We start from the raw sequence: 24,275 nt of genomic DNA on the forward strand, positions 1-24,275 counted from the left end.
GATTCGATGTATTGCTACATCGCCTACCGACTAAAAAACCTCCTGATTGTTTACACCAGTTGGGTGTGGACCGGCAGAAACTCCACCTAAGCAGATTACCTTGCCTTATGTCCACCCCGCACGATCTAGGGCGGTATTTCCCCGATCTCATAAACGGATGGTACTAACGTACCAAGAGGATCGACTTGGTTGGGAAATACTCCACGGGAATCTTCCCTGGAGTAGTGTCTCCATGTAAAGGTCGGTTTTATTACCCGCCAAGGGCAAAGTAATAAAACCAGTTGGAACGCCGTGCACTTAATGTGCTCACATCACCAAAACGAAGAGGGTGCCGCAGCGCACTAGGCCAGGCCAGGCGCCGCCGGGGTAGGCCGAAGTCTCGCCCGCGGCGGCCGCCCCGGAGGTATTCGCTCCTGCGGTTCAGTACGCACCCTCCCAGACGTTCCATTTCTCTCTCTTCTTCTTTCCTCATCCTCTTTTATTTTCATTACACGTTCCGAAAAGTTTCGGAACGCGGTCCAACCCCCTGGAGTATCCAGGGAGGCCCTGATAATTTCAGGGAGCGTGAGACCTTCCCCTCCTAATGCTGCCATTAACCCGGCTCTGAGATCAATCCACGCCGGACAGTCGAGAAGCGTGTGATCCGCGTCGTCACGAGGCGCGTCGCAGTGGAAACACTGCGCGGTTTCCCTCTTCCCAATCCTTTCCACGTACGCTGCGAAGCAGCCATGGCCAGTCAGCAGCTGAGTGGTCCGGAAAGTCGACTCAATTGAGTGCGGCCTCCCGACCCACTCAGCAAGCCTGTCGACCAGGGCCCCCCTCACGCGTGCACCCGTTGAGTCTGGGGAGTTAGCCAGTCCCAACTCCTCCTCCTTCCACGCTGCAATTGCACCCCGTCTGGCAAGAGCCCCCAGACTGGCCCTAGTGCCCGGAGGGACAGGTCCCTCCAGACTTCTAAGGACGTCATAGGACTCCGCCAACCGAGGAGCCAGATGGTCGAGGGGAATAATCCCCGCAACCATCATGGCCGCGTGGAAGGAGACCGTCCGGTATGCGCAGCACACCCGGATTGCAATCCGACGCTGCACAGCCCGGACAGCCCGTCTTATCCTTTCATCATACACAACCGTGCGCCACCATACTGGAGCCCCATAGAGGAGCATCGAGTGGATGACCCCACTGTATAAACGCCGCTTCTTCTCCGCCGGTCCATGTAGGTTTGGGAGGATCTTATGGACAGCACGGAGGGTTTTCTCAATCCTTGGTATGACGGATTCAAAATGTGGCCTGAATGTCAGGTTTGAATCCAGCCATACCCCAAGATATTTAATCTTTGATCCAACTGGGATAGATGACCCCCCCAGTTGGATCTCAAGAGGGGCAGTACCTCTACGTCTGCGGAGAACGGAGGCAGGAAAGGCCATGGCTTCCGACTTGTGTGTCGCAACCACAAGGCCCAACCCCTGGATCGCGCTAACAATGCCTCGAAGATCTCGTTCGGCATTTTCGATGGCCGATGACAGATCCCGTCCCACTGACAAGAGGGCCGTGTCATCCGCGTAGCAAACAACACGGGAACCGCTTGTCAGCGGAACACGGAGAACACTGTCGAACGCCACATTCCACAGCGTAGGGCCGAGGACCGATCCCTGTGGCACTCCACATCTCACGGTTTTGGTTGCCAGCCCACCGTCTCTGGTGCCATAAACCAATTTGCGGTCCCTGAAATAGTCCCGCAAGACGCCAATTATGTGTGGTGGAAAGCCCTTGTGCTCTAGTGCCTCGATGATAACAGGCCATGGCAGCGAGTTAAAGGCATTTTGTACGTCAAGGCTGACCAAAACTGTCACCATGCGGTCACGCAGAGCCACGTCGACAAAGTTCTTGACCGACAATATGGCGTCGATCGTTGACCGGCCCGCCCGAAAACCATATTGTGCTGGGGATAAGACCTGGTTTTCCTCCAGGAAGCTGTTCATCCTGTTGACCAGAACTCTCTCGAACAGCTTTGCTACCTCGCTTATAAGGCATATTGGTCTGAACGACCCAGGCTGGTCCAGTGGCCTATCCCTTCCCTTTTTTAATAGCACAAGTTTTGTCTCCTTCCATTTAGATGGAAACGTGCTATTATTTACACAAGCTGAGAAGCACCGCGCAAGGCCACGACAGCAGAGTGTCGCTGCTTGCCGCACGACACAGCCCGGCACCCCGTCAGGGCCAGGAGCCTTTCCTCCCGCAATCTTACTAGCTGCGGCGATGACCTCTTCCTCGGTGATTACTACGTTGCCGATGGTAGTCATGGGCGGCGGGACATACTCCGGCTGGTGTGGAAATAGTCCCGCCAAGACCCGCTCTAAATCCGCCTCCTCCATAGTTTCGGTGATAGGTGGGGCAGAGGGCCTTAGTTTGCCCATGACCATTTTATAAGGTCTACCCCATGGGTCCTCTTCCAGCAGGCTTAAAAATTCCTGCCACGCACTCCTTTTGGCACTCTTAATGGCCCTAGTAAGAGCCTTTTTGCGGCCCGCTGAGCCTCTAAGAGTTGGCCAATCTCCTGCAGGTTTTGCCTCCTCCTAGCTCTGGTCAGCCGTCTTCTAGCGGCCGTCGCGTATGCCCTGAGGTCAGCGATCTCATTTGACCACCAGGGAACATTCTTTCTCCAGCTAGGCCCAGATCTTAACTTTAACATGGCCGTATCACATGCCTGTCTTAGGGTATCCCGAACCCAACCGACAAGGCACCTGAGATCATCCCCTGCTCCAGTGTCAGGCAGGACCAAACTTCCCGTCAGGAGTGCCGCAGACAGCTTGTCCCCGTCCAAAGATCTAATGGCCCAGCGGGGAAGTTTCCTTTCTGATGGGCGGAAGCTTCCGGGCCCCGCGATCCCTTGGCTATAGCAGAAGCTGACGTACAGGTGGTCTGATAAAGACTCGACCTCGTCAACTCGCCATTCCGAGAGGCGGGCACTAGCAACCATTGACCCCCACGTAAGGTCGACAACGCTCGACCCAGATGGCCGAACGCACGTGAGATGGCCAGCCTGGTTTGCTAGCCGAAGGCCCAGCCCATTGGCCCAATCACGAAGCAGGGCACCCCTACGGTTACCCCTGCCATTTGGGTCCCAGTCAGGTGACCGAGCATTAAAATCCCCGGCCAGCAGTACCGGCAGAGCAGGGAAGTCCCACATGAGCCATTGGAGCTCTTCCAGGAGCTCTTCAAAGCGTACGATGTCCTCGCTGGGGGGAAGTATACTGATATCAACAGCGAGTCCCCCCACTTGACCGCAACGTAATACGAGCTCTGGCGCACCAGACTGCAGGTCTTTCTACTTTGATTAACTAGTACTGCAGAGAGCGGGTGGTCACCCTTGGATGGGAACCAGCTTCCGTCCCCCTCAGGGACCCACCACGGCTCTGAGATGATAGCAATACTGGCTTTCATCTCGATCATACGTTGCGCCAGGAGGTGTTGTGCCTGGCGAGCATGGTTTAGGTTTATTTGTATAACCCGCTCCATTAATTATTGACGAGATTATCGCCTGCAGTTGTTTGGTCAACTGAATCCTCCTTGGATCCGTTGACCTCATCCATACCACCAGTGTCAGAGGTGATGACCTCCATTTCCACTTCCTCCAACGCGGCGGTTGGATTACTCGTCGTATCATTTAAACCTGCTGCCCTCGCTTCCGGAGAGGGCACTGCCTTCCCCTCCCTCTTGGGAGGGACAATTGGGCAGTCCCAGGATCCAGCCCGGTGATTTGTCTGAGGGCGCCCCGCAGACGAGCAAACCGGGCAACAGGGTTTCTTCTCCGTACAATCCTTGGCCTTGTGTCCCGGCTTGCCGCACATGAAACACAGGCCGACCCTGTCTGTCGTTGATGGGCAGCAGGCCACTACGTGCCCTCTGGCCCAGCACCTGTAGCACTTCAACGGTCTTTGTTTTAGCTCTTTGACTCTAACCGTTGAGAGCCCGACCACAATTTTCCCTTTTTTAGGGCTGCGTAAGCCATGGCAGCAGGGACGGAGACTGTAACTTCCCCCGTTCTCCCACGACCCGCGCGGATCTCACCAACCTTTATGGAGTTCGGGTCTATGCCCGTTTTGGTCTCCATTAAAGAACACCTGATTGACGTGCTTGTAGCGGCAACATCCAGGCCGATGAGCCGCACGTCAATCATTTTCTGAGGCCTTGCAACTTTGGCCTCTGGGAGGATTCCCTTAAGGGCCTCAGCGACATTATCGGCCTTTTTATTTGCATCAGCACCTCGAATTTGCCAGATTAGGGAGCCTGTAAGGCCTCTCCTGTACCTCATGTCCGTGACCCCGAGCTCTTTGAGGTTGATCTTCTCCGTTGCTCGGAGTACGGCGTCCCGGTACGAAAGTTCCCCCGGGCACGTGAGGGAGATAGCCGCAGACCGCTCCACTCCCTTGCCACGCTTGATCTTACTTTGAATTTTAGTAGGAGTACTTTTAACTCCCCCAGTATTTTTCCTCTTCCCTTTTGAAAGAGTTTCTTCAGCAGTAGGGACAGTGCCCTGGCAAGGCGCAGGTTTGGCAAGTTTCGCCATAGCCCTGCGCTTTTTCCTGCCGAGCACTACCGCGAAACCCTCGTCCTTTTTGGACGCAGGTTTCGGCGTAACCCTGGGCTTAATTCGGTGAATGCCGTTGGTCGGGCTTGACACCACACTGGCTTGTGGTGTAAAAAGCACCGGGCGTGGAGTAGCTCCCGTTCCGAACCCAGATACACCGCCGGTCTTAGTCCCGAAATTGAATTTTATAGCAGCCGGAGCCGCAGATACAACCGCAGCAGGAGCCGATACCTCCTTCTTCGAACGTTGTAACTCTGCCACCAATTTGGCAAGAGCTCGCACCTCTGCTAGGACTTTGTCCATGTTGTTATCAGAGGAGGGGGTGGAGGTGGGGGCAAAGTACATTTCTTGGTCCTCTGACTCCGCTCTAATGTTTTAATTTTTTCCAGAGCTGCTTCGTGGCGAGCTTCCAGCTCCTTCAACTCTCTCCTTAAAGATTTTATTGCCTCGCTCTCAGAGAGGATCTCGTCTCTCTGAATGAGGCGTCTCTCCATTTCTGTAACTAGGCTTAGGGCACCCATGAGGCTACCTTTCATTCGCCCAGAGACATCTCCCTTTATATTTTTAGATCTCCTCCTTTCTTCATCTGCGGCGGAGATCAAGTTTCTGGCCTTTTCCGCCAGCCGACCCGGTTCCAACAAACGAACCGACGTCTTAGTACATACTTCTTCGGATTTTGAGGATCCCGCCATTAGATCCTCCTCCTCGTCAGACGCAATAGTTTGGCGTCTTCTTTTTTGGCCTTGAGTGGAGGTTATGGAAATTGCTCCACTGAGGCCAAGTTTCTTGATGGCTTGAGTGGCCTTCTGCCACTCTTCGATATCAGAGCCATCATCTCCAACTAATTTTCCTGTAGCATGGCTGCCACTGCAGGCCAGGTTACCTACCTGCAGAGGCCTTCCCGTCGTCTTTTCCAGAGTTGAGGCCGGGTTGCCTGCCTCAAACTCATGACAGTCGTAGGCTGACGACGACCGGGGGCCTGTCAGACCACCCCCTAAAGCCGCCGTGGATCGGGTATCCCTCCCGCTCCGTTTCGAATTCATAATTTTAGTCTCCATATCCATAATTATATATATTGGTTGGAGGCTAGCTCCAAAATTGAGAAAGGAAAGGAGGGGATGAGCTATTACGAGGAAAGGAACAAGGGTTCAGGATCATGCTACACTCAGCAAAAGGAGTGAGTGTTAAGCATGCCTAGCGAAGGCAAGGGCGGAACCTTGAGCCAGAGCATTGTCCTGCCAGGACCACAGGACCATGATGGCCGCTACCTTGGTCTACTCTTAGTCAGTGTTCCCCACCAGTGTGAGAGTGTTATCCCTCACAAAGGCCATGGGAACACCTAAGCCTCCCCACCACGACAAGGTGGTAGACCTTCGGGGAGGACCCTGACGCAACCCTGACGCAACCCTGACGCAACCCTGACGCAACCCTGACGCAACCCTGACGCAACCCTGACGCAACCCTGACGCAACCCTGACGCAACCCTGACGCAACCCTGACGCAACCCTGACGCAACCCTGACGCAACCCTGACGCAACCCTGACGCAACCCTGACGCAACCCTGACGCAACCCTGACGCAACCCTGACGCAACCCTGACGCAACCCTGACGCAACCCTGACACAAACTTTTAAAATACCCAAAAAAACATATACACAAACTCTTAAAATACCCAAAAAAACATATACACAAACTCTGATTAAACAACAAAAAACATACACACAAACTCTTAAAAAACCACAAAAAAACATATACACAAACCTTCAAAATACCCAAAAAAACATATACACAAACTCTGAAAAAACCCTAAAAAACATATACACAAACTCTGATTAAACAACAAAAAACATACACACAAACTCTTAAAAAACCACAAAAAACATATACACTAACTTTGACAAAACCCAAAAAAACATATACACAAACTCTGATTAAACAACAAAAAACATGTAAACAAACTCCTAAAAAACTACAAAAAAAAATATACACAAACTTCTAAAAAACCCAAAAAGACATATACACAAACTTTTAAAATACCCAAAAAAACATATACACAAACTTTTAAAATACCCAAAAAAACATATACACAAACTTTTAAAATACCCAAAAAAACATATACACAAACTCTGAAAAAACCCAAAAAAACATATACACAAACTTTTAAAATACCAAAAAAAACATATACACAAACTTTTAAAATACCCAAAAAAACATATACACAAACTCTGAAAAAACCCAAAAAGACATATACACAAACTTTTAAAATACCCAAAAAAACATATACACAAACTTTTAAAATACCAAAAAAAACATATACACAAACTTTTAAAATACCCTAAAAAACATATACACAAACTCTTAAAATACCCAAAAAAACATATACACAAACTCTTAAAATACCCAAAAAAACATATACACAAACTTTTAAAATACCCAAAAAAACATATACACAAACTTTTAAAATACCAAAAAAAACATATACACAAACTCTGAAAATACACAAAAAACATATACACAAACTCTGAAAAAACCCAAAAAACATATACACAAACTTTTAAAATACCCAAAAAAACATATACACAAACTCTGAAAATACACAAAAAAACATATACACAAACTCTGAAAAAACCCAAAAAAACATATACACAAACTTTTAAAATACCAAAAAAAACATATACACAAACTTTTAAAATACCCAAAGAAACATATACACAAACTCTTAAAAAACTCAAAAAAACATATACACAAACTCTGAAAAAACCAAAAAAGACATATACACAAACTTTTAAAATACCCAAAAAAACATATACACAAACTTTTAAAATACCTAAAAAAACATATACACAAACTTTTAAAATACCCAAAAAAACATATACACAAACTTTTAAAATACCCAAAAAACATATACACAAACTCTTAAAATACCCAAAAAAACATATACACAAACTCTGAAAAAACCCAAAAAGACATATACACAAACTCTGAAAAAACCCAAAAAGACATATACACAAACTTTTAAAATACCCAAAAAAACATATACACAAACTTTTAAAATACCCAAAAAAACATATACACAAACTTTTAAAATACCCAAAAAAACATATACACAAACTCTGAAAAAAACCCAAAAAAACATATACACAAACTTTTAAAATACCAAAAAAAACATATACACAAACTTTTAAAATACCCAAAAAAACATATACACAAACTCTGAAAAAACCCAAAAAGACATATACACAAACTTTTAAAATACCCAAAAAAACATATACACAAACTTTTAAAATACCAAAAAAAAACATATACACAAACTTTTAAAATACCCTAAAAAACATATACACAAACTCTTAAAATACCCAAAAAAACATATACACAAACTCTTAAAATACCCAAAAAAACATATACACAAACTTTTAAAATACCCAAAAAAACATATACACAAACTTTTAAAATACCCAAAAAAACATATACACAAACTCTGAAAAACCCAAAAAAACATATACACAAACTTTTAAAATACCAAAAAAAACATATACACAAACTCTTAAAAACCCACAAAAAAACATATACACAAATTCTAACTACACCCAAAAAAAAACATAAACACACAAACTCGTAATAAACCCAATAAAAAAAAAAAAATAAATAAATAAATTGATACACACATACTGACTTAACCCCCGCGCGCGTGAATATTAAAACGCACACACACATAATAAACGAACCCTCGCGCGTGACCTTGACCCACATAATGAATGAAACTCGCGCGCGACCTTGCCCTGGATGTCCTTGACCTTCGATGACCTTGACCTGTAAAATCGGCTACAGGCACGGCCTCACGATTGATTGCCACCCCATTAACTAGAGACCAGGCCCCCTCTAATACTAGAAGACCCCCAATTTTCTTATTCTAATTCTTTACTACTACTACTATTATTTCATGCTTCTACTATTTCATGCTTTTACTACTATTTCATGCTCCTACTACTACTACTACTACTACTACTATTTCAAGCTATTACTACTACTACATGCAACTACTACTACTACTACTACTCCTCCTCCTCATCCCTTTTTCCAATGGCTGTCATTCTCAGGAGCAAGCTGAATACAACGCTCAGGCCTAAGCGTGTATTGCAACCTGCTCCTGAGCGCAGCCACAGGAGTACTCTGCTTCTGCAGAGTCGGGGTCGCACCCCGATGCGTTGAAATACGTGCGCTTTTCACCTCCCTTTATACTAAATTGGCAAGCCCAACGCTATCGAGTTCAAGACGCCATCTCGTAATTATATATGCAAATGAACTGTACAGCTGACATACATCAAGTTGTAATGGCTTCTCCCTCTTGTCAATCTCGCATGACATCCATTACTTTACTTTAAAATAACATTGCCTTTTATTTTTTTTATTCTATCTTATTATATACACAAGTGCAAATATTCTTGTTGTGGTTGTTGTTTAAAATCTTTTATAAACTAATGTGCAGTGGTCGTCTATTTATTGTAATATAGTAAAATCTATTATGTGCAATGATTTATTTCTTCTTAAAGTAACATAACCACCATACGTGCCAATTTTATCTTTCTAACGTGATATAGCCTCTTAAAAAAATTAATAATTTTCATTATACGTTATTACACATATATCTACAAGTAAAGTGGTATTTTTCTTATGCTAACATATCCATACTTAGTGAAATGGTTTGCTATTTTAATTACATATAACCTCTCTCAAGTGCAATGGTTTTCTATTTAACTTTTTACATAACCTTTAGTGCAATGGTTATTAAATTAACACGTTCCGTTCATTATATGTACAACTCACGTGGTTATTACATAATAATTTAATATACTAAAAGGTTTGTGTTTATAATAAATTCAATTCTCTATTAAAATGTTCATGCATTAAAAAAAAAATTCCTTATACGACAAAAAACACATAAATTTGTTTCATAATTAAATTTTACAATAATTAATAATGACATATAATGTTTGATTTCATTAAAGGAAAATTTCAATGGCTTGGATGATAGGATAGGTTATAAAAAAGAAATAAAATTTGACACAAAACGTGGTAATCCAAAGTAACCTAAAGTGTGCAATGGTATACTTTGTAAGTCGACAAGTAACCTTCTTTAAAGTGCAATGGTATACTTTTCCTGTCGACCTGTAACCTGTACAGTGCAATAATATTCTTTTTTCATTTACATAATAATAGTAAGTACAATGATATTCTTCTTAAGTTAACATAATACTAATAATAATAAGTACAATGGTTTTCTTTTTTAGATCACAAACACAAATCCAATGGCTTTCTTCTTAAGCAGATATCTAACATCAAGTTAAATGAATTTCTTCTTAAGGAAATATCAAACGTCAAGTCCAATGGTTTTTTTTTCTTCACAAGATATCAAACATCAAGTCCAATGGGTTTCTTCTTAAGGTGATTTGGTGATCACTGCAAAAAAAGAGAAGAGAATAAGAAAAGAATTATTATAAATAAAAACAATATTATTCACTTAATTATGATTGCATCACTGTAAGAAATTTTGTTAATTAAATACTTTACACTTTACTACACAATACTTTACACAAAAGTACAATGTGACAGCAGGTAGCCATCTTGAATTTGTCCTAGAGATGTGTTTTCTTTCGTCGTCTAGATGGCGATACATATTCTCTCTACCAGTCGGTAACTAAAGTAAAAATTTATGTTAACTTTTACTAAATTAATTATATTATATTAATTCACGTTTTATATGACAAAAATAAATGTATTTTAAACAATATTATAATACTTACTTCTTCAAACAACATCCTATTTCCATTATAAAATACATGATGGTATTTCTACAAAAAAAAACACAAATGAATTCATACAAATATATACATTTTTATGCTCTTAGTCTATTCCCAATAAAATAAGTGTACATTAATAAATTTAGTACATATAGTAAGAACTGCACACATTAGAATGTATTTACCATTTCTTTTCTTAATTTGTGATAACTAGGAAACATTTTTTCTATCTAATATTCTTTTCATAAAATATTACTACTCTATATATGGTTTGCTTCTAGTGCAAATATAAACAGTGACATAACCACAACTGCAATGATTTTCTATTTCAGTTAACATAACTTCAAATTCAATGCTATTCTAAACTTTCTATTTCAAAAATATTTCATTAATATGCTAAAATGTATATATGTTAATAATAAATTCAATTGTCTACTAAAATATTTCTATTAAAATGTTCATGCATTATAAATAAAAAAAAAAATACCTTATACGACCAAAAAAAAACATATAAGTTTCTTAACTTGTAACATTTACAATAATTAATACTTACATGTAATGGTTGATTTTATTAAAAGAAAATTAAATGGCTTGGATGATAGGATAGGTGATAAAAAAGAAATAAAATTTGACACAAAACGTGGTAATCCAAAGTAACCTAAAGTGTGCAATGGTATACTTTGTAAGTCGACAAGTAACCTTTAAAGTGCAATGGTATACTTTTCCTGTCGACCTGTCCACCTGTACAGTGCAATAATATTCTTTTTACATTTACATAATAATAGTAAGTACAATGATATTCCTTTTAACTTAACATAATAATAATAATAATAAGTACAATGGTTTTCTTTTTTAGATCACAAACACAAATCCAATGGTTTTCTTCTTAAGCAGATATCTAACATCAAGTTAAATGGATTTCTTCTTAAGGAAATATCAAACGTCAAGTCCAATGGTTTTTTTTCTTCACAAGATATCACACATCAAGTCCAATAGTTTTTTTTTCTTCAGAAGATATCACACATCAAGTCCAATGGTTTTCTTCTTAAGCTGAATTGCCGAGCACTAATCACTAAACAAAAAGAATAGAATATGAACACTTAATTATTATTGTAAATAAAAACAATATTATTCACTTAATTAAAGCATCACTATTGAATTTTTTGTAATTAAATACTTAACTTTATTGCACGTGGCAGTATACAATGGCAGGTGGCCATCTTGATTGTGTCCAAGCGCGATGTATTTTCTTTTGTCTAGATGAAGAAACATATTGTACTTGTCGGTAAGTGAATTAAATATTTCCATCATTTGATGATAACAGCATAATTTTACCAGTCGGTACAATGAAGTAATAGCTAGTACCGCTGCTAGATGGCGATACATATTCTCTTTACCAGTCGGTGATAAAAGACTAATTTCCTAATAAACATTTTTATTAATTGATTAAAAAGTTAATAAAATCCCAATCATTTATACTATATGATAACCAAAAATAAATATATTTGAATAATTTTATAATATTTACCTCTTTACATATTTTAGTCTACATTAGTTTTTAACAATATCAGCTGCATATTCTTTTTCCATAATAATAGTAATGAAATGAAATTCCCTGCAAAAGAAGATATTTATTAACAAATACATCAATTTTTCTTATCAGCCATTAAAAAAAAAGTATTATCTTCTATTACCGTGTGTACGTAAGACTTGATAAAAAATTTTGACTTGAATTGAATGTCGGTAATATAATAATGTATTAGCCACGTGTGTTATCCATATATCTTGTGATGATAACTAAGATATACATTTCTTCTCGTATTCTTTTGATAAAATATTACACTATATACATATATTATTTTCTCGCAGTGCAAGTATGATAAGAACACAGAGTGCATTAAACTGGAATTGCGTGCAGCAGAATTAAAGTGATGGTTAAAAAAACCCTCATGACTGTATGGGATATTTGGTTATGGATGGAGTCATAGGATTGCGTGGAAAGTTGAAGTGATGGTAAAAAACCCTCATGATCGTGTGGAGTCTCTCCTTTTGAATGGTGTCATTGGTGTGCGTGGAAAGTTGGTGTGATGGAATTGCATGTAAAGTTGTTTTGCTAAGAAAAGGGACAGAAATGTTTAGATAATGCATAAAGTTAAGAGACAAACTAATCCACACATATATTTTAATAATTAGTAAAATTTCGTATAACAAAATACATATAGATGTACCTTAGTAGTAACTAATATTTGTTAAAATAAATTGATATAATGAGAACATCCTGAATTCATCTATATATACTCGGATTTAATAAAGAAAATTATTTTCCTTTGGTTATGACGTAATACTATTGTACCACACACACCAATACATCCCATTTGTAACTATTTTCATCCAGAATTGGCAATCACTAATCACTAAAAAGAGAAGAGAATATGAAAAGAATTATTCTAAATACAAAATATTATTCTTTTGATTATGATTGCATCACTATTGCATTTCTTTAATTAAATATTTAATAGTGCACGTGGTAGTACACGACACGGCAGCCATCTTGATTTTTTCCTCAGCAATGTGTTGCCCGCGAAAATTCAAATAATAAGAAATGTTTTTTTATCATTAATCCGTAACCACAAAATTAATTATAATAATAATAATAATACTTTTATTATCTGAAACAATATTTATTTTGCAAGTGTGTTTATGTAATCTTTTAAAAATAATTCATAAATATGTCACTTTTTTTGTTTTTCAGTTAATAAAAGTCGATTACTGTAACATGAATTACTACTACTACATATAATTGTACATGCATCGAAATATTTTGTAATATAATAATTAATTTTCCATGAAATTATACTCTTATGGTCACGCAAGAGAATTGAAATATGTATGTGTATATATAGAGTATATATTAATGATGATGCTGCTGATGATGATGATGATGTAACATAAAAGACACAGTCGAGGCAAATTCCTTTCTGATTTTACATTTTCTTTGATCCAATTAATCACCCCGTTCATTTATATAAAATTATATGTCGATACAGTCGACGATGATAAGTCGCAGCACAACAGTTTATACAAGAAATCCTTTTTTGTGTATGTGCATGTGTATTATTGTGGGGTGCAAAATAGACATATAAGTGTTTAATATAATAATGTTAGTTGTACTATTGTTGAATTCTTCTTATCAATCTTGATAATAATGAGTAGGCATTTCTAGTCAAATTATTTACCTATCCTGTTAAATGAATCAGTTTATCAATCAGTTTGATATAGGTTTGTTTTTTACAAATGCAAGATTGCAATGCTTACCTTTTGACAAATTCTTCTCTTGATTATTCTTTGTTAGTGCACCTACATTCTATTTACATAATGTTATAGAATAAAACTCTTATTCGGATGGCATAATCAATGCAAATCTTTTAATCGTTAGTCGTAAGAAAATGAAATATATATCCATTGATTGAATGGTGTAATGAATTCTTCTTCTCGTGAGTATAATGTTCTTGAATTGGAATTAAAAATATAGATCTGCATGCTGATCTAAAAATATTTTAAAAAGTAGTTTATATAAATACCAAAATAAGTTTCAAAAGGGAGAAAATGTTTAGATAATGCATAAAGTTAAAAGACAAAATAATCCATATATTTTAATAATTAGTAGAATTTCGTATAACAAAATATATACTTTACTTACTAGTATTTGTTATAATAATTTGATAAAACTAACGTCTCGAATTCATCTGCATTCTCGGATTTAATTAAGAAAATTATTTTTCTTAGGTTATGACATAACACTGTCCCACAGCACTTTATCCAGTTTAATTATTTTCATCCAGAATTGGCGATCACTAAATAAAGAATATGAAACGAATTATTATAAATAAAAAATATTATTCACTTGATTATTGCATCACTAAAAGGATTTTTTTAATTAAATACTTTACACTGCACATAGCCGGTATTTACGGTATTCAAAGTACATTGACAGGTAGCCATCTTGATTTTATCCTAGTGATGTTTTGTCTTTTGTCTAGATGGCGAAACATATTCTAGTAGTCGTTTAGTCATAGTAACATTTACTTCCGCAAGATGGCAGCCTAATTTTACTAGTCGGTACAATGAAGTAATATCTAGTACCACTAGATGGCGAAACATTTGTTACCTGTCGGTAATAAAATACAGATTTCCCGACATAGTTTTATTAATTTATTAAATTTTAATGCAACCTAAATCATTTTTTAAAAGGATAAAAATAAGTATATTTTAATAGTATTATAATATTTACTTCTTTAAACAAAATTTTTCGGACAGTACTTTTCCTTTCAAAGATGTGGAATAAATTCTTTGATTAATATTCTATGGATTTAGATGGATCTTTGATTGATCTTTCATATTAAATTGAAGAAAACATTCAATACGTTTAGTTAAATGTAGTTAATACAGTGTGATAATATTCATAAAAGTATTGATGTAACATTTAAATATATATCCATAAACAAAAGATAGTTGAATTATGTAAATATCCAGTAGAATATTAAATGCAATAAATGCAAAAAGTGCAATAAAGCATGAAATTGGTCGAGTAGGAAATTCATATAACCCGCTTAGAATTATTTTGTTGCTATACTAGCACACCTATGTCCAATAATATACATTATTATGGAGTGTAATACGGGTATATACATTTAGCTTTTTGATTTGTCTTTATTTACGTTAATATAAATGAAGATAGATATCTTATTATTGTCGTGTTGAATAATAATTAGTGGAAATATAATTTCTTAAATCTCCGTGAAGGATGGATTTGTTAGGATCTATTCTGAACTCTATGGAAAAACCTCCTACAGCGAGCAACAGACAAAAGGCATTAATAAAAAGTCAGTTGAAATTTAACCTTACCGTGTACATTCACGTTGTGATTAAGTGATTAACTATTAAGGATTTAACCATTTCATATTATGCAGAACAACAAGAGGAGTATCAAAAGCATCAAAAAGCAGAATCCGAAAGGTTGAAGAGTTTTCGAAAGAAGGTAAAAACGTTGTAAGAAAAAATGTATGTTATTGTTAATTGACTATTTCTCTGAATTCAAATGAAATCATAGGTGGAAGAAAAAATAAACAAATTTCTTCAGGATGACACCGCCAAAGAATACAAATTTCTTCCCATGGATCAGATTCACAGAAGTATAATGTATATAAAGAAATAACATTTACACTATGATATTGTTAATGCATTTTGAATATTTGATTGTTTGATTGTTAATAAAAATGGTATTTTGACATATATTTCTATTAGACACGACGTTGCTGAAGTTGCTAATGTTTGGGCATATTCATTTGGAGAAGAAGGCATTGATCGTTACATTATGATCTTCAAAAGGGAACACGCTCCTTCTGAAGATCAATTGAATACTCTCCGTAAGGGGGAAGAGTGGAACGAGGATGTAGCAAAAAGAATACAGGAAGAAAGAGAAAAACAAATAAAAGAGGAAGAAGAGTCATTAAACTCGAAGAAACAAATAGATAATTTTATTCCAAATAGTTACTATAAAGATAAATATCAGCATATAATTGGAAAAGAGGCGGCTTTGGAGGCTGCTAGAAAAACGGAAGCTAATAGCAACTATGGTTGTGGTAAGTAGCATCATTTGGTATCTAAAGGTTACCCAAAATTTAAGTAATATTCGTCATATTGTACGATAATGCATACTTTGTAGTACCTAGCGAGAATAAAAAGGATCAACGAAGTATAGAACAAACGTTAGCAGACATACGTGCAAAGAGAAGAAAGGTAGAAACAAATAATATTCCAACTGACGATAAAAAGTGAAAAAGCGTGTTGTAGTCTATAATTATATTGTTTCAATTTACATCAACTTAATTATGTTTTTAATCATCTTGTATATATATATATATGATTATCTGGTTGTCACAGAGATCATAATTTTTGTCTCTCGTATGTATGATAAACGTTTATCGGATTAATGTTCTGACAAATAGCGTCAAATTTTTTTTTCTTTAATATGTATTATAAATAAAGAGGCTTATTAATTATAAACGCAAGATTATCCATGAATATATATTATAATAATAGGCAGTGCTACAAACGTGTTTGAATATATTAAATTTTTAAAGTTAACATATAATTTATATCTATATAGACATTATTTATATACAGTATATTTATGTACATTATACAATATTTCAGTTGTATGAAAATATTTTTTGCAAAGCGTTAAAATTTTGTTTTCGATGATGCATCATTTAAATATATTCAGTGGATGAATATTTAGGTACGGAAGTCCTAGGTGCGGCTTTAGGTTTCACTGGAGAAATTGGTTCGAACACAATTTGTTCCTTTAATACTAAAAGACTAGTAAACTTCTGATTTGTTGCACTTTCGTATAACTCCAGAATTCTATTGACAATTATATCTCTGATATAAGCCGCGTTATCTTGTATAATTTGTCTCTGAAATATAGAATAAAAAAATGAAGTTAATGTCAAATGATTTGCGCATAAATTTGATAAGCGTTACATTACCTCTTGTTTTAATTTTGGATTTTTAAGAGACTCTGTTAAATATTTTACTTCTTTTCCTATTAATGATAAAAGAGCAGTATCGATTGTTTTCATAAGTTCCGGAGTAGCAATGCTAAGACAATTCTCAATAAAATTAATGCATAATTTAGAAAATTCTAGCGTATTATTGGTTAATGCGATCCAAAAATCATTCGTTAAATAAGCTTGTGGTACACCGATACTAAGATTATCCAATTCCAATAACAAATTTCGAAGATTTTGACTATTTTGCAAATTTGTCGGGCTCCACGTATCCTTTGCAATATTGGCCTCGAATGTGTCAATGCAATTGTCTCTAGTAACTAGTATAACTTTAGATAAAGGGGACCTAAGCTGACCATCTAGTTGATAACGAAAATCCATGCCTAGTTGTGTTAGCTATAAAATTATAAAAGATTTATTATATATATATATATATATATATATATATATATATATATAAGAAGACTAATGAATTAAAAATAATTACTGCACCTTAGGATAACCAGCAAATCCTTCATGATAAAAAAATAATACAATTTGCATTTACCTGGTCGCAGTGACTTCTAACAGCAACGATGCATTCAGCTAAAACGCTTAATGATACTTGCGGGATGAATAGCAAACTAGTCAAGTGCGACGTCAAGTATTTGATTTCTTGACTGCACCATACCACTAAACCTAAATGAGTAAATTAAAATCAATCGACGATACACGATACGATTACATAATAATTATAAATGGTCAATAATAATTTTAATAATAATACATTTTTACGCGCGACTTACCTGAGGTACAATTTGTAGTCTGTGGAAAAAGCTTTAAAAATTCTTTAGCCATTTCTGCTATATTACTGAAAGCAATTGCACTAAGTTGTCTTATATAAGGCACAATAGCACCTTCTCTCTTAACTCTTTTAATTCTTGCTTCCAGCATAGCACTACATAATCTTAAGTACAATTTACATCCTTGTGCACTACGATTTAATTGTATTAAAAGTCTAACTATACGCCGTGCGCTTCGTAAACCACCGCCTTGTAGCGATTTTGATTTTGAACTCAATTCAAGTTCTTTGATTAAAACATCGATGAGAGCACGTCCTCTCTCATTAACTTTTGTTTTAATTTCCAATAAAAGAGGAGTCATTGTCGTATCTTTTAAATATGTCCTAGCTCTTTCTAAAAGACTATAGGCATCTTCAAAGTGACGTTGTGCTATACAAGAATCTAAATCCTCAGCTACTTCTAGCATCCATTCGGGTGGAGGTTCATGATATTCCAATTCCTCTTCATCGTCTATACCTACAAAAAGAGAACAACACATATGATCATATATTTATAATAAGTAAACAGAGAATGATTTATATATTGGTAGACATATTTTTCACATATTATATAAATCATAATAAAAATGAACACACAACCTAATGTATTTGATTCCAAAGACATAGAACGCGACGGTATAGCTTGTTTTTCTTTAGAATTTGTATTCTTATCTGCATCATTACTACCATTTTCTTGTGCCAGCTTGGCTCTTTTTGCTTGTTCACATTTGTCCAACCATTCCTTCTGCAATAGATAATCTTTTGTAAATCCTTAAGTGTATTTAATAAATATAATTCTTGTATTACACTAACTTTACTTGTTGCAGTTGCACATTGAAATACTCTAGTATCTGGAAAGGCAAGTAGTTTAAATGCCAATTTCACTGTACCCAGATCTCTGATATTGACAATAGCTAAACTTTGTAAATTGTAGACAGCTTGCATCTTATATCTTGGTGGGCCCCTTTTGCCACCATTAGCTAACCAAGAGGCTATCATTAATACGTCATTGAATAAATAAGCATGAATTCTTTTCAATGGCATCCCATCTACTGGATCTAATTCTAGAAGAGAACCTTCGTGCAAGCAGACACGACCAGCAATTTCTGCTAAATTCTGTAGCAAAGCAAATAATTACAATACTCATCATAATATAGATTTATTTATATTTTTAATGAAATTAATTTAAAACGAACCATTGCACCTTCTACATTTTCAAGCAGTTGAATCAATTTTTGCTTTTGCTCTTGCTCTTTGGTAATATTATCATTGTTATTGTCTTGTTGGGATTCTGATAGATCTTCGAATATAAGGCCAGTAGTTCTTGTAGAACCAAGTGTGCTTAATAAGGAACGTTGCTCGCTTAATAATTGGGACAACTGATACATTTCACTTTCTAAATGAGAAATTTCTTTTGCTGTTTCTATAAATTGCATATAATTTTGATAGACATTGCGCTTTAGCGAAGCAGAAGTATTATTGGCAAGTTCCTGAATTTTTGCACGTTGTTGTCTAAGTTCATCTGCGCCAATACATTGTGCGCTGAGATCCTTAACAACTGAAAAGATATTATTGATGCATGTTAAACATCAATACTATGTATTATTAAATACATAGTAATATAATTACAAATCGTAGGATGTATCCTTCAATAAGATATATAAAAGTAAAATATAGAAATGTAGTTATGGAAAATAGATCCCTTACATTTTTCCGCATTAAAATCTTCTACTGCAAAAGTTTTAGCTAAATTTTCTGCCATCATATTTTCCACTTTATTAGTTTGTCTTCTTGTTGCTATTAATAATTACATTAATTGTACGATTGTGTTTTGATGTACTACAGATAAAGAGAGTTTATTTTGTTTGAAATACACAAATTCATGTCCACCCTTTCCCTCTGCCACATTCACTCACACTTTATCTACCTATTTTTGTTTTTGTTTTTACGATGTCGATACTTGTTAATAAAATGTACAATTTTCTAACCTATCGAATTTGGTTATATTCGATATCTGACATTTTTCATACTGAGGTGTGTGTATATAATTGCGCATGCGCGCGTTACGTACTTATGCAAATGTATGTACATTAATGTCAATAATTTAACTAAAAAAATTGTTTTAATAATTATTAAACAATCAGAATTTAGTTAATTTTGATCTTATATATTTCAATATGTTTAGTAAGTGTTGCACAAGCAGCGAAAAATATTATGAACATTAACATAAGTTAATGACTATGAAGTTTCTATAACATAACATAGATGGCGTTTATGACGTTTATAATGGAAAAAATGGCAGTAGAAAAATTGTAAATCTATTACAATCAAACATATTCTTCTCTCTCTCTCTCTTTCACTGTAACTAAAAACATTGTTGTACAAGGGCCAGTTGCATGTTGCAAAATTAATTAGAGGGCATTGAATATGATGAAAAAGCTAATAATTTGAAGGACGATATGCACGCTATCATCGTATGACATTGAAAAGAAAAAAAGACAATGTATACATAAAATTTAAGGAGGAAAACATTTTTTAAATCCTTACTTTTTTTTATATCATACGTTATTAACAATAACAACTTTGAATCATTCATTCTAATATACAAATATGCATGATACGTATGTCACGTATGATTTTTCAACGACAATATACATGCATCTCTATCCTATCAAGACGAATTAATTATACATTGAAAGCGTAAATATTATAATAATGAATAATTTTTAATAACGATGAAGAATATTTACATATTTACAAGCACATAAAGACTTACAAAGTAAAACATATATATATATATATAATCTATATAGGGATATTAACGAACTGCTTCGTAGAAGCACGAAGCAGAGGAGAATTTGTACGATATGCAATATCGTACATCGATTCCATTACTAAAGACTTTTACGTTCGTCTTAAAGAATAATTTGACTTATTATTATCATTAGAAATGATCCTTATTCTATCCTTAGAAAGATAATATTGAAAGAAACGTTATATAAGAAAACGGCGACGTAACAGCAGAATCGACCTACGAAATTTTGCTTCTATTTTATTTTAACAAACAATACAACATCACATATAAATATCATATTTCTGCTATCTTTCATTACTTACTCACTAACATATTACGTAAATAACATTTGTTGTATTGCTATTATCAAATACAAAATGATAAATCATGATGCGCATAGAAAAAGTCATATAAGATGTTAACCGATAAAATACGATCGACATGTAGTATAATATTATAAGATATCACGTGTTATACATTTTTCAAATGAATCTTTAAGACGAATTTCAATAGATCATCTATCTTACAATTAATTTGCATTTCTATGTGTTTCTTCTTATTCGAGATGAATGATAAAACGATTTCAGTATAATAGTACATCTCATGCGATTCTCTAATAGTTGCTTTTTTTCGATTATGTAAGATTTGCATAAAAGAATTACAATCGATACGGTTTGTACAAAGGAAAAAAAAAAAGAACTGACACGAAAAGAAAATAATTGCAGGTTAAAGGTACGCACAAGTAAGTAAGTACCTATATATAGTTTGAATGATTTAATTTGGACCATCGTTTAACAGCGGTACGAAAAGAAGAAGTACTTTTACTTTAGATATGTCGAAGGAGATTATATATGGATTTTCTTTTTTGATCATTCTTTTTTCTTTAATCTTTTTTTGTTTTACCAGTTTTCACGCGTGCACGTTAATACATTTAGAGCCTAGAACGTAGGTGTACGTAAGTAAGTATATTATTAATACTTACTTCCACTTATCGCGATTAAGCGCGCACGGAGCTAGAGTTAAGTATTAGCTCACGCGATTAAGTATATATATTGTAATGATACTAATAGATATAAGGGTATGTGTGGGGTAAAAGATTGAATACGATAGATACGATGGAATGACAAATATATCTCGACGCAGTCGTTTGTTTATATTACTATAGTATAATATTTTCTGACTTGACGCGCCTCGATGGCTAGGATCTGGGGGGGTTGACGGTGAACTTTTTTATTATTATCGCATAAAAACGACTCCTATGTTCAAAAGGAGGAGAATTTTCCATTTCAATAAGACCTTGGCTGAACATCCTAAAATATACATCATATATGTCGACCTTATAATATTTTCTTTAATCATTCATAATAGGAGGTGTTAGGTTTTTCTTACCATTGATCAAATCGTTGCGAATATGACTTTGTGCTCTGGTTTCGCGGCTCTCCATTACAGGAGCTTTCAAAATTCGTTCGTCTCCTTCAACGCTTTCCTCGTTGCTTTGAAGATAAACAGCAGCTATCGTAGCTAAGCATTTAAGCTTCATGTCGCCTCTTTTAAAGTGTTTGCTGGCAACTCGAAATTCCAAGCCTAAAACAGCCGTTTCCAATCCTCTCACGTCGATAGCTGTAATATGTGGACCTTTTAAGTAGAGCGCGTCGGCCTGTTAATGCGATCGTATTCGTTATTCAATATTCGTTGTTCGTTGTTCTCTGTTTATTGTTCATAATCGTTGTTCGCTATTTCAAATGAATGCTTTTGGAGACTTACGGGTTCGCCGTTAATGAACCACGTCAATAAAGCAGCTGGTTTCGAGGGCGCGGATGTACAATTTAGACGGACGACGTCGCCGACCTGATATCTCGATCGACCACCCGATATTAGTGGACCTTCATTCGGTAGGACTGAAAAGGCAAAATACAAAGGACGAAACGAGATCAAATAAGAGAAGAAACTTTGGAAGAAGTTGACTCACCGACTACCGTCATGTCAGCGTGCTCGGAAACTGTTTGAAAAGCTGGCGCTTCAGCCGACACTTCGCATCGATACCTTCCGGAACTGGAAAGATCCACGTTGTTTAAAACGACTGATCTTTCTGTCGAATGATGCGCCTGAAAGTCGGTAAGAAGATATTTATATACAACAATGCTCGTTGCAGTTATAGACTCTGCCTAAATATATTACTTTTAATAATTCGTTTTTATATAAATGCATTAATTAATAGTTATTAGTAACACACGTTGACGTTTACACCGGCGACGGGAAAGATTTGTACCATTGGCTCGTCTTTTGGAACGTATCGATAAAATTCATGACCATCTTTGTACCACTTCACCGAATACAGCAGCTCGTTATCCAGACTAAAGTTGCACTGCATACGAATGGTTTCGTTGAAAACTACGTGTTGCGGTATCTGTAGCGTTGTCATACGAAGAGCCGTTATATCTGTAACGAACGTGCATTCAATTGCACTTAATCAAATCAATTTTCTTGAAATATATATGTGTACACTTGCGTAAGTAGATACTTGCATACTGTGCAGATAATACCATGTAAGCTAGTATTTACCTATGTATACCGATTCTCCAAGAGAAGAGATATTATATATAGATATATCGAATAAGATACATTGAAATAAGATTTAATCGTTTTATTAAAATAGGTCAAATAAAGGAAATTCAAGTTCATAGAAATTCAAGTTATAATTAGAATGCTCCTAAGCAACTAAAGATTTATTTACGATCGTCTAGGTCTTTTCTATTGTTAATGTGAAGGATAAAAAATTAAACTTACAAGTAGACCCGTATTTCATGGAATATCGTGTTCTAATGTATCATATATGTATCTTATATGTATCATATAAGAAGCTTTTATATGTATGTACAATTATGAATTGATATCTTTAGTTTGATGATCCGTAAGGATAAAAAAATGAATATTAACGTCTATCGTTCGATTGTTTTTTTTTTTTTTTTTTTTTTTTTTAAATTATTTATATAAGAAGACATATATAGTAATAATCTAAAGGAAGGATGCTTTTACGATAAACGATTGATTAGTCCATCTAATTAGAGAAAACGTGCAAACGAACCTGAATAAATGTGTAATAGGGAGAGAAGAATGAATCTCGAGGGTAGGAGCGTGCGAAACGAGTCCACGTAGCGCAGCATCCTCTCGCGAGTGCTTCTCGTTCTCCAGGACGGTGAGTCGTTAAACCGATCATGGACTTTCCCACAAAACAATCTTTCACGATATTCTTACTCTTTCCATGGCTCCAACGTAGCCTTTCTCTTTTTCGTCTTTTCTTATTCTTTTCGAGGACATTAACGCCAATGTGCGCGTCAACAACGTTCACGTCCACGTTCACGTCCACGTTCACGTCCACGTTCACGTCCACGTTCACGTCCACGTTCGCGTCCACGTTCGCGTCCACCTTTTCGGCCTCGTATCGAATCGATCCAAGTTTACTCGAATTTGGATAACACGAGAAGGATCGCCGATAAAAGACTTTTGGGGCTTTTAAATGTTTCTTCTTTCTTCAGGGTAGCACATGATTTTCTTCTTTATTGGTCGGCCCACTTGACTAATTGAAAATCTATATATGTATGTACAGAGTTGCGTTATACGGGTTTCCACCTTCCGCGGTAAGCAGTGTCGGTACTGCGGCATCGGCGGAGCGACCGCCAAATAGAAGAGGAGGTGGTAAAGCG

At 36.3% G+C, this 24,275-nt stretch overlaps 3 protein-coding genes and 4 long non-coding RNA genes across 12 annotated transcripts; 3 read left to right on the forward strand and 4 right to left on the reverse strand.

Moving 5' to 3' along the window:
* Nucleotides 1-8,858: 8,858 nt before the first annotated feature.
* On the forward strand, nucleotides 8,859-10,161 carry LOC149033133 (uncharacterized). The gene is made up of 3 exons (XR_016175867.1): nucleotides 8,859-9,445; nucleotides 9,594-9,803; nucleotides 9,876-10,161. It is a non-coding gene; the product is annotated as an uncharacterized LOC149033133 (long non-coding RNA).
* On the reverse strand, nucleotides 9,645-11,075 carry LOC149033134 (uncharacterized). Of its 3 annotated transcripts, XR_016175859.1 has the most exons (3): nucleotides 10,939-11,075; nucleotides 10,389-10,436; nucleotides 9,645-10,282 (listed from the first exon to the last, which is right to left on the reverse strand). It is a non-coding gene; the product is annotated as an uncharacterized LOC149033134 (long non-coding RNA). The 3 variants fall into 3 exon arrangements; XR_016175860.1 differs by lacking the exon at nucleotides 10,389-10,436 and having other exon boundaries at nucleotides 10,939-10,960; XR_016175858.1 differs by lacking the exon at nucleotides 10,939-11,075 and having other exon boundaries at nucleotides 10,389-10,932.
* On the forward strand, nucleotides 10,967-11,342 carry LOC149033135 (uncharacterized). The gene is made up of 2 exons (XR_016175865.1): nucleotides 10,967-11,169; nucleotides 11,242-11,342. It is a non-coding gene; the product is annotated as an uncharacterized LOC149033135 (long non-coding RNA).
* A 67-nt stretch (nucleotides 11,343-11,409) lies between these two features.
* On the reverse strand, nucleotides 11,410-14,480 carry LOC107070206 (uncharacterized). 4 transcript variants are annotated; one of them, XR_016175862.1, is made up of 7 exons: nucleotides 14,336-14,480; nucleotides 14,086-14,239; nucleotides 13,701-13,931; nucleotides 11,914-13,626; nucleotides 11,721-11,807; nucleotides 11,568-11,641; nucleotides 11,410-11,457 (listed from the first exon to the last, which is right to left on the reverse strand). It is a non-coding gene; the product is annotated as an uncharacterized LOC107070206 (long non-coding RNA). The 4 variants fall into 4 exon arrangements; XR_016175864.1 differs by having other exon boundaries at nucleotides 14,331-14,440; XR_016175863.1 differs by having other exon boundaries at nucleotides 13,701-13,926; nucleotides 14,086-14,432.
* Nucleotides 14,481-15,039: 559 nt separating this feature from the next.
* On the forward strand, nucleotides 15,040-16,261 carry LOC107070231 (sperm-associated antigen 7 homolog). Its single transcript, XM_015328229.2, has 5 exons — nucleotides 15,040-15,268; nucleotides 15,356-15,423; nucleotides 15,496-15,584; nucleotides 15,690-16,027; nucleotides 16,111-16,261. Exons 1-5 carry the CDS (start codon nucleotides 15,190-15,192, stop codon nucleotides 16,221-16,223), a joined length of 687 nt encoding a protein of 228 aa, XP_015183715.1. The 5' UTR covers nucleotides 15,040-15,189; the 3' UTR covers nucleotides 16,224-16,261.
* Nucleotides 16,262-16,458: 197 nt separating this feature from the next.
* Nucleotides 16,459-20,343, reverse strand: Exo84 (exocyst complex component Exo84). The gene is made up of 8 exons (XM_015328214.2): nucleotides 19,485-20,343; nucleotides 18,974-19,335; nucleotides 18,591-18,893; nucleotides 18,378-18,522; nucleotides 17,743-18,255; nucleotides 17,505-17,635; nucleotides 16,937-17,353; nucleotides 16,459-16,864 (listed from the first exon to the last, which is right to left on the reverse strand). The coding sequence occupies exons 1-8, from the start codon at nucleotides 19,540-19,542 to the stop codon at nucleotides 16,658-16,660; spliced, it is 2,136 nt and encodes a 711-aa protein (XP_015183700.1). The 5' UTR covers nucleotides 19,543-20,343; the 3' UTR covers nucleotides 16,459-16,657.
* A 1,339-nt stretch (nucleotides 20,344-21,682) lies between these two features.
* LOC107070230 (uncharacterized) lies at nucleotides 21,683-23,792 on the reverse strand. Its single transcript, XM_015328228.2, has 6 exons — nucleotides 23,657-23,792; nucleotides 22,805-23,010; nucleotides 22,541-22,676; nucleotides 22,336-22,469; nucleotides 21,961-22,228; nucleotides 21,683-21,881 (listed from the first exon to the last, which is right to left on the reverse strand). The coding sequence occupies exons 1-6, from the start codon at nucleotides 23,733-23,735 to the stop codon at nucleotides 21,808-21,810; spliced, it is 897 nt and encodes a 298-aa protein (XP_015183714.1). The 5' UTR covers nucleotides 23,736-23,792; the 3' UTR covers nucleotides 21,683-21,807.
* Between the last annotated feature and the right edge of the window lie 483 nt (nucleotides 23,793-24,275).

The sequence above is a fragment of the Polistes dominula genome, unplaced genomic scaffold (assembly GCF_049000335.1).
Source record: "Polistes dominula isolate Pdom_NZ unplaced genomic scaffold, Pdom_raw_medaka contig_15, whole genome shotgun sequence".
Lineage (NCBI taxonomy): Eukaryota > Metazoa > Arthropoda > Insecta > Hymenoptera > Vespidae > Polistes > Polistes dominula.

Coding starts and splice junctions, on each gene's coding strand:
- LOC107070231 (XM_015328229.2), top strand. CDS start 15,190: ATGGATTTGTTAGGATCTATTCTGAACTCTATGGAAAAACCTCCTACA. Junction 15,269..15,355: donor ACAAAAGGCATTAATAAAAA/GTCAGTTGAAAT, acceptor CATATTATGCAG/AACAACAAGAGGAGTATCAA. Junction 15,585..15,689: donor CAGATTCACAGAAGTATAAT/GTATATAAAGAA, acceptor TATTTCTATTAG/ACACGACGTTGCTGAAGTTG.
- Exo84 (XM_015328214.2), bottom strand. CDS start 19,542: ATGATGGCAGAAAATTTAGCTAAAACTTTTGCAGTAGAAGATTTTAAT. Junction 18,894..18,973: donor AAAATGTAGAAGGTGCAATG/GTTCGTTTTAAA, acceptor GCTTTGCTACAG/AATTTAGCAGAAATTGCTGG. Junction 17,354..17,504: donor TTAGAAGTCACTGCGACCAG/GTAAATGCAAAT, acceptor ATAATTTTATAG/CTAACACAACTAGGCATGGA.
- LOC107070230 (XM_015328228.2), bottom strand. CDS start 23,735: ATGCTGCGCTACGTGGACTCGTTTCGCACGCTCCTACCCTCGAGATTC. Junction 22,470..22,540: donor CGCTGACATGACGGTAGTCG/GTGAGTCAACTT, acceptor TTGCCTTTTCAG/TCCTACCGAATGAAGGTCCA. Junction 22,229..22,335: donor GGTTCATTAACGGCGAACCC/GTAAGTCTCCAA, acceptor TCGCATTAACAG/GCCGACGCGCTCTACTTAAA.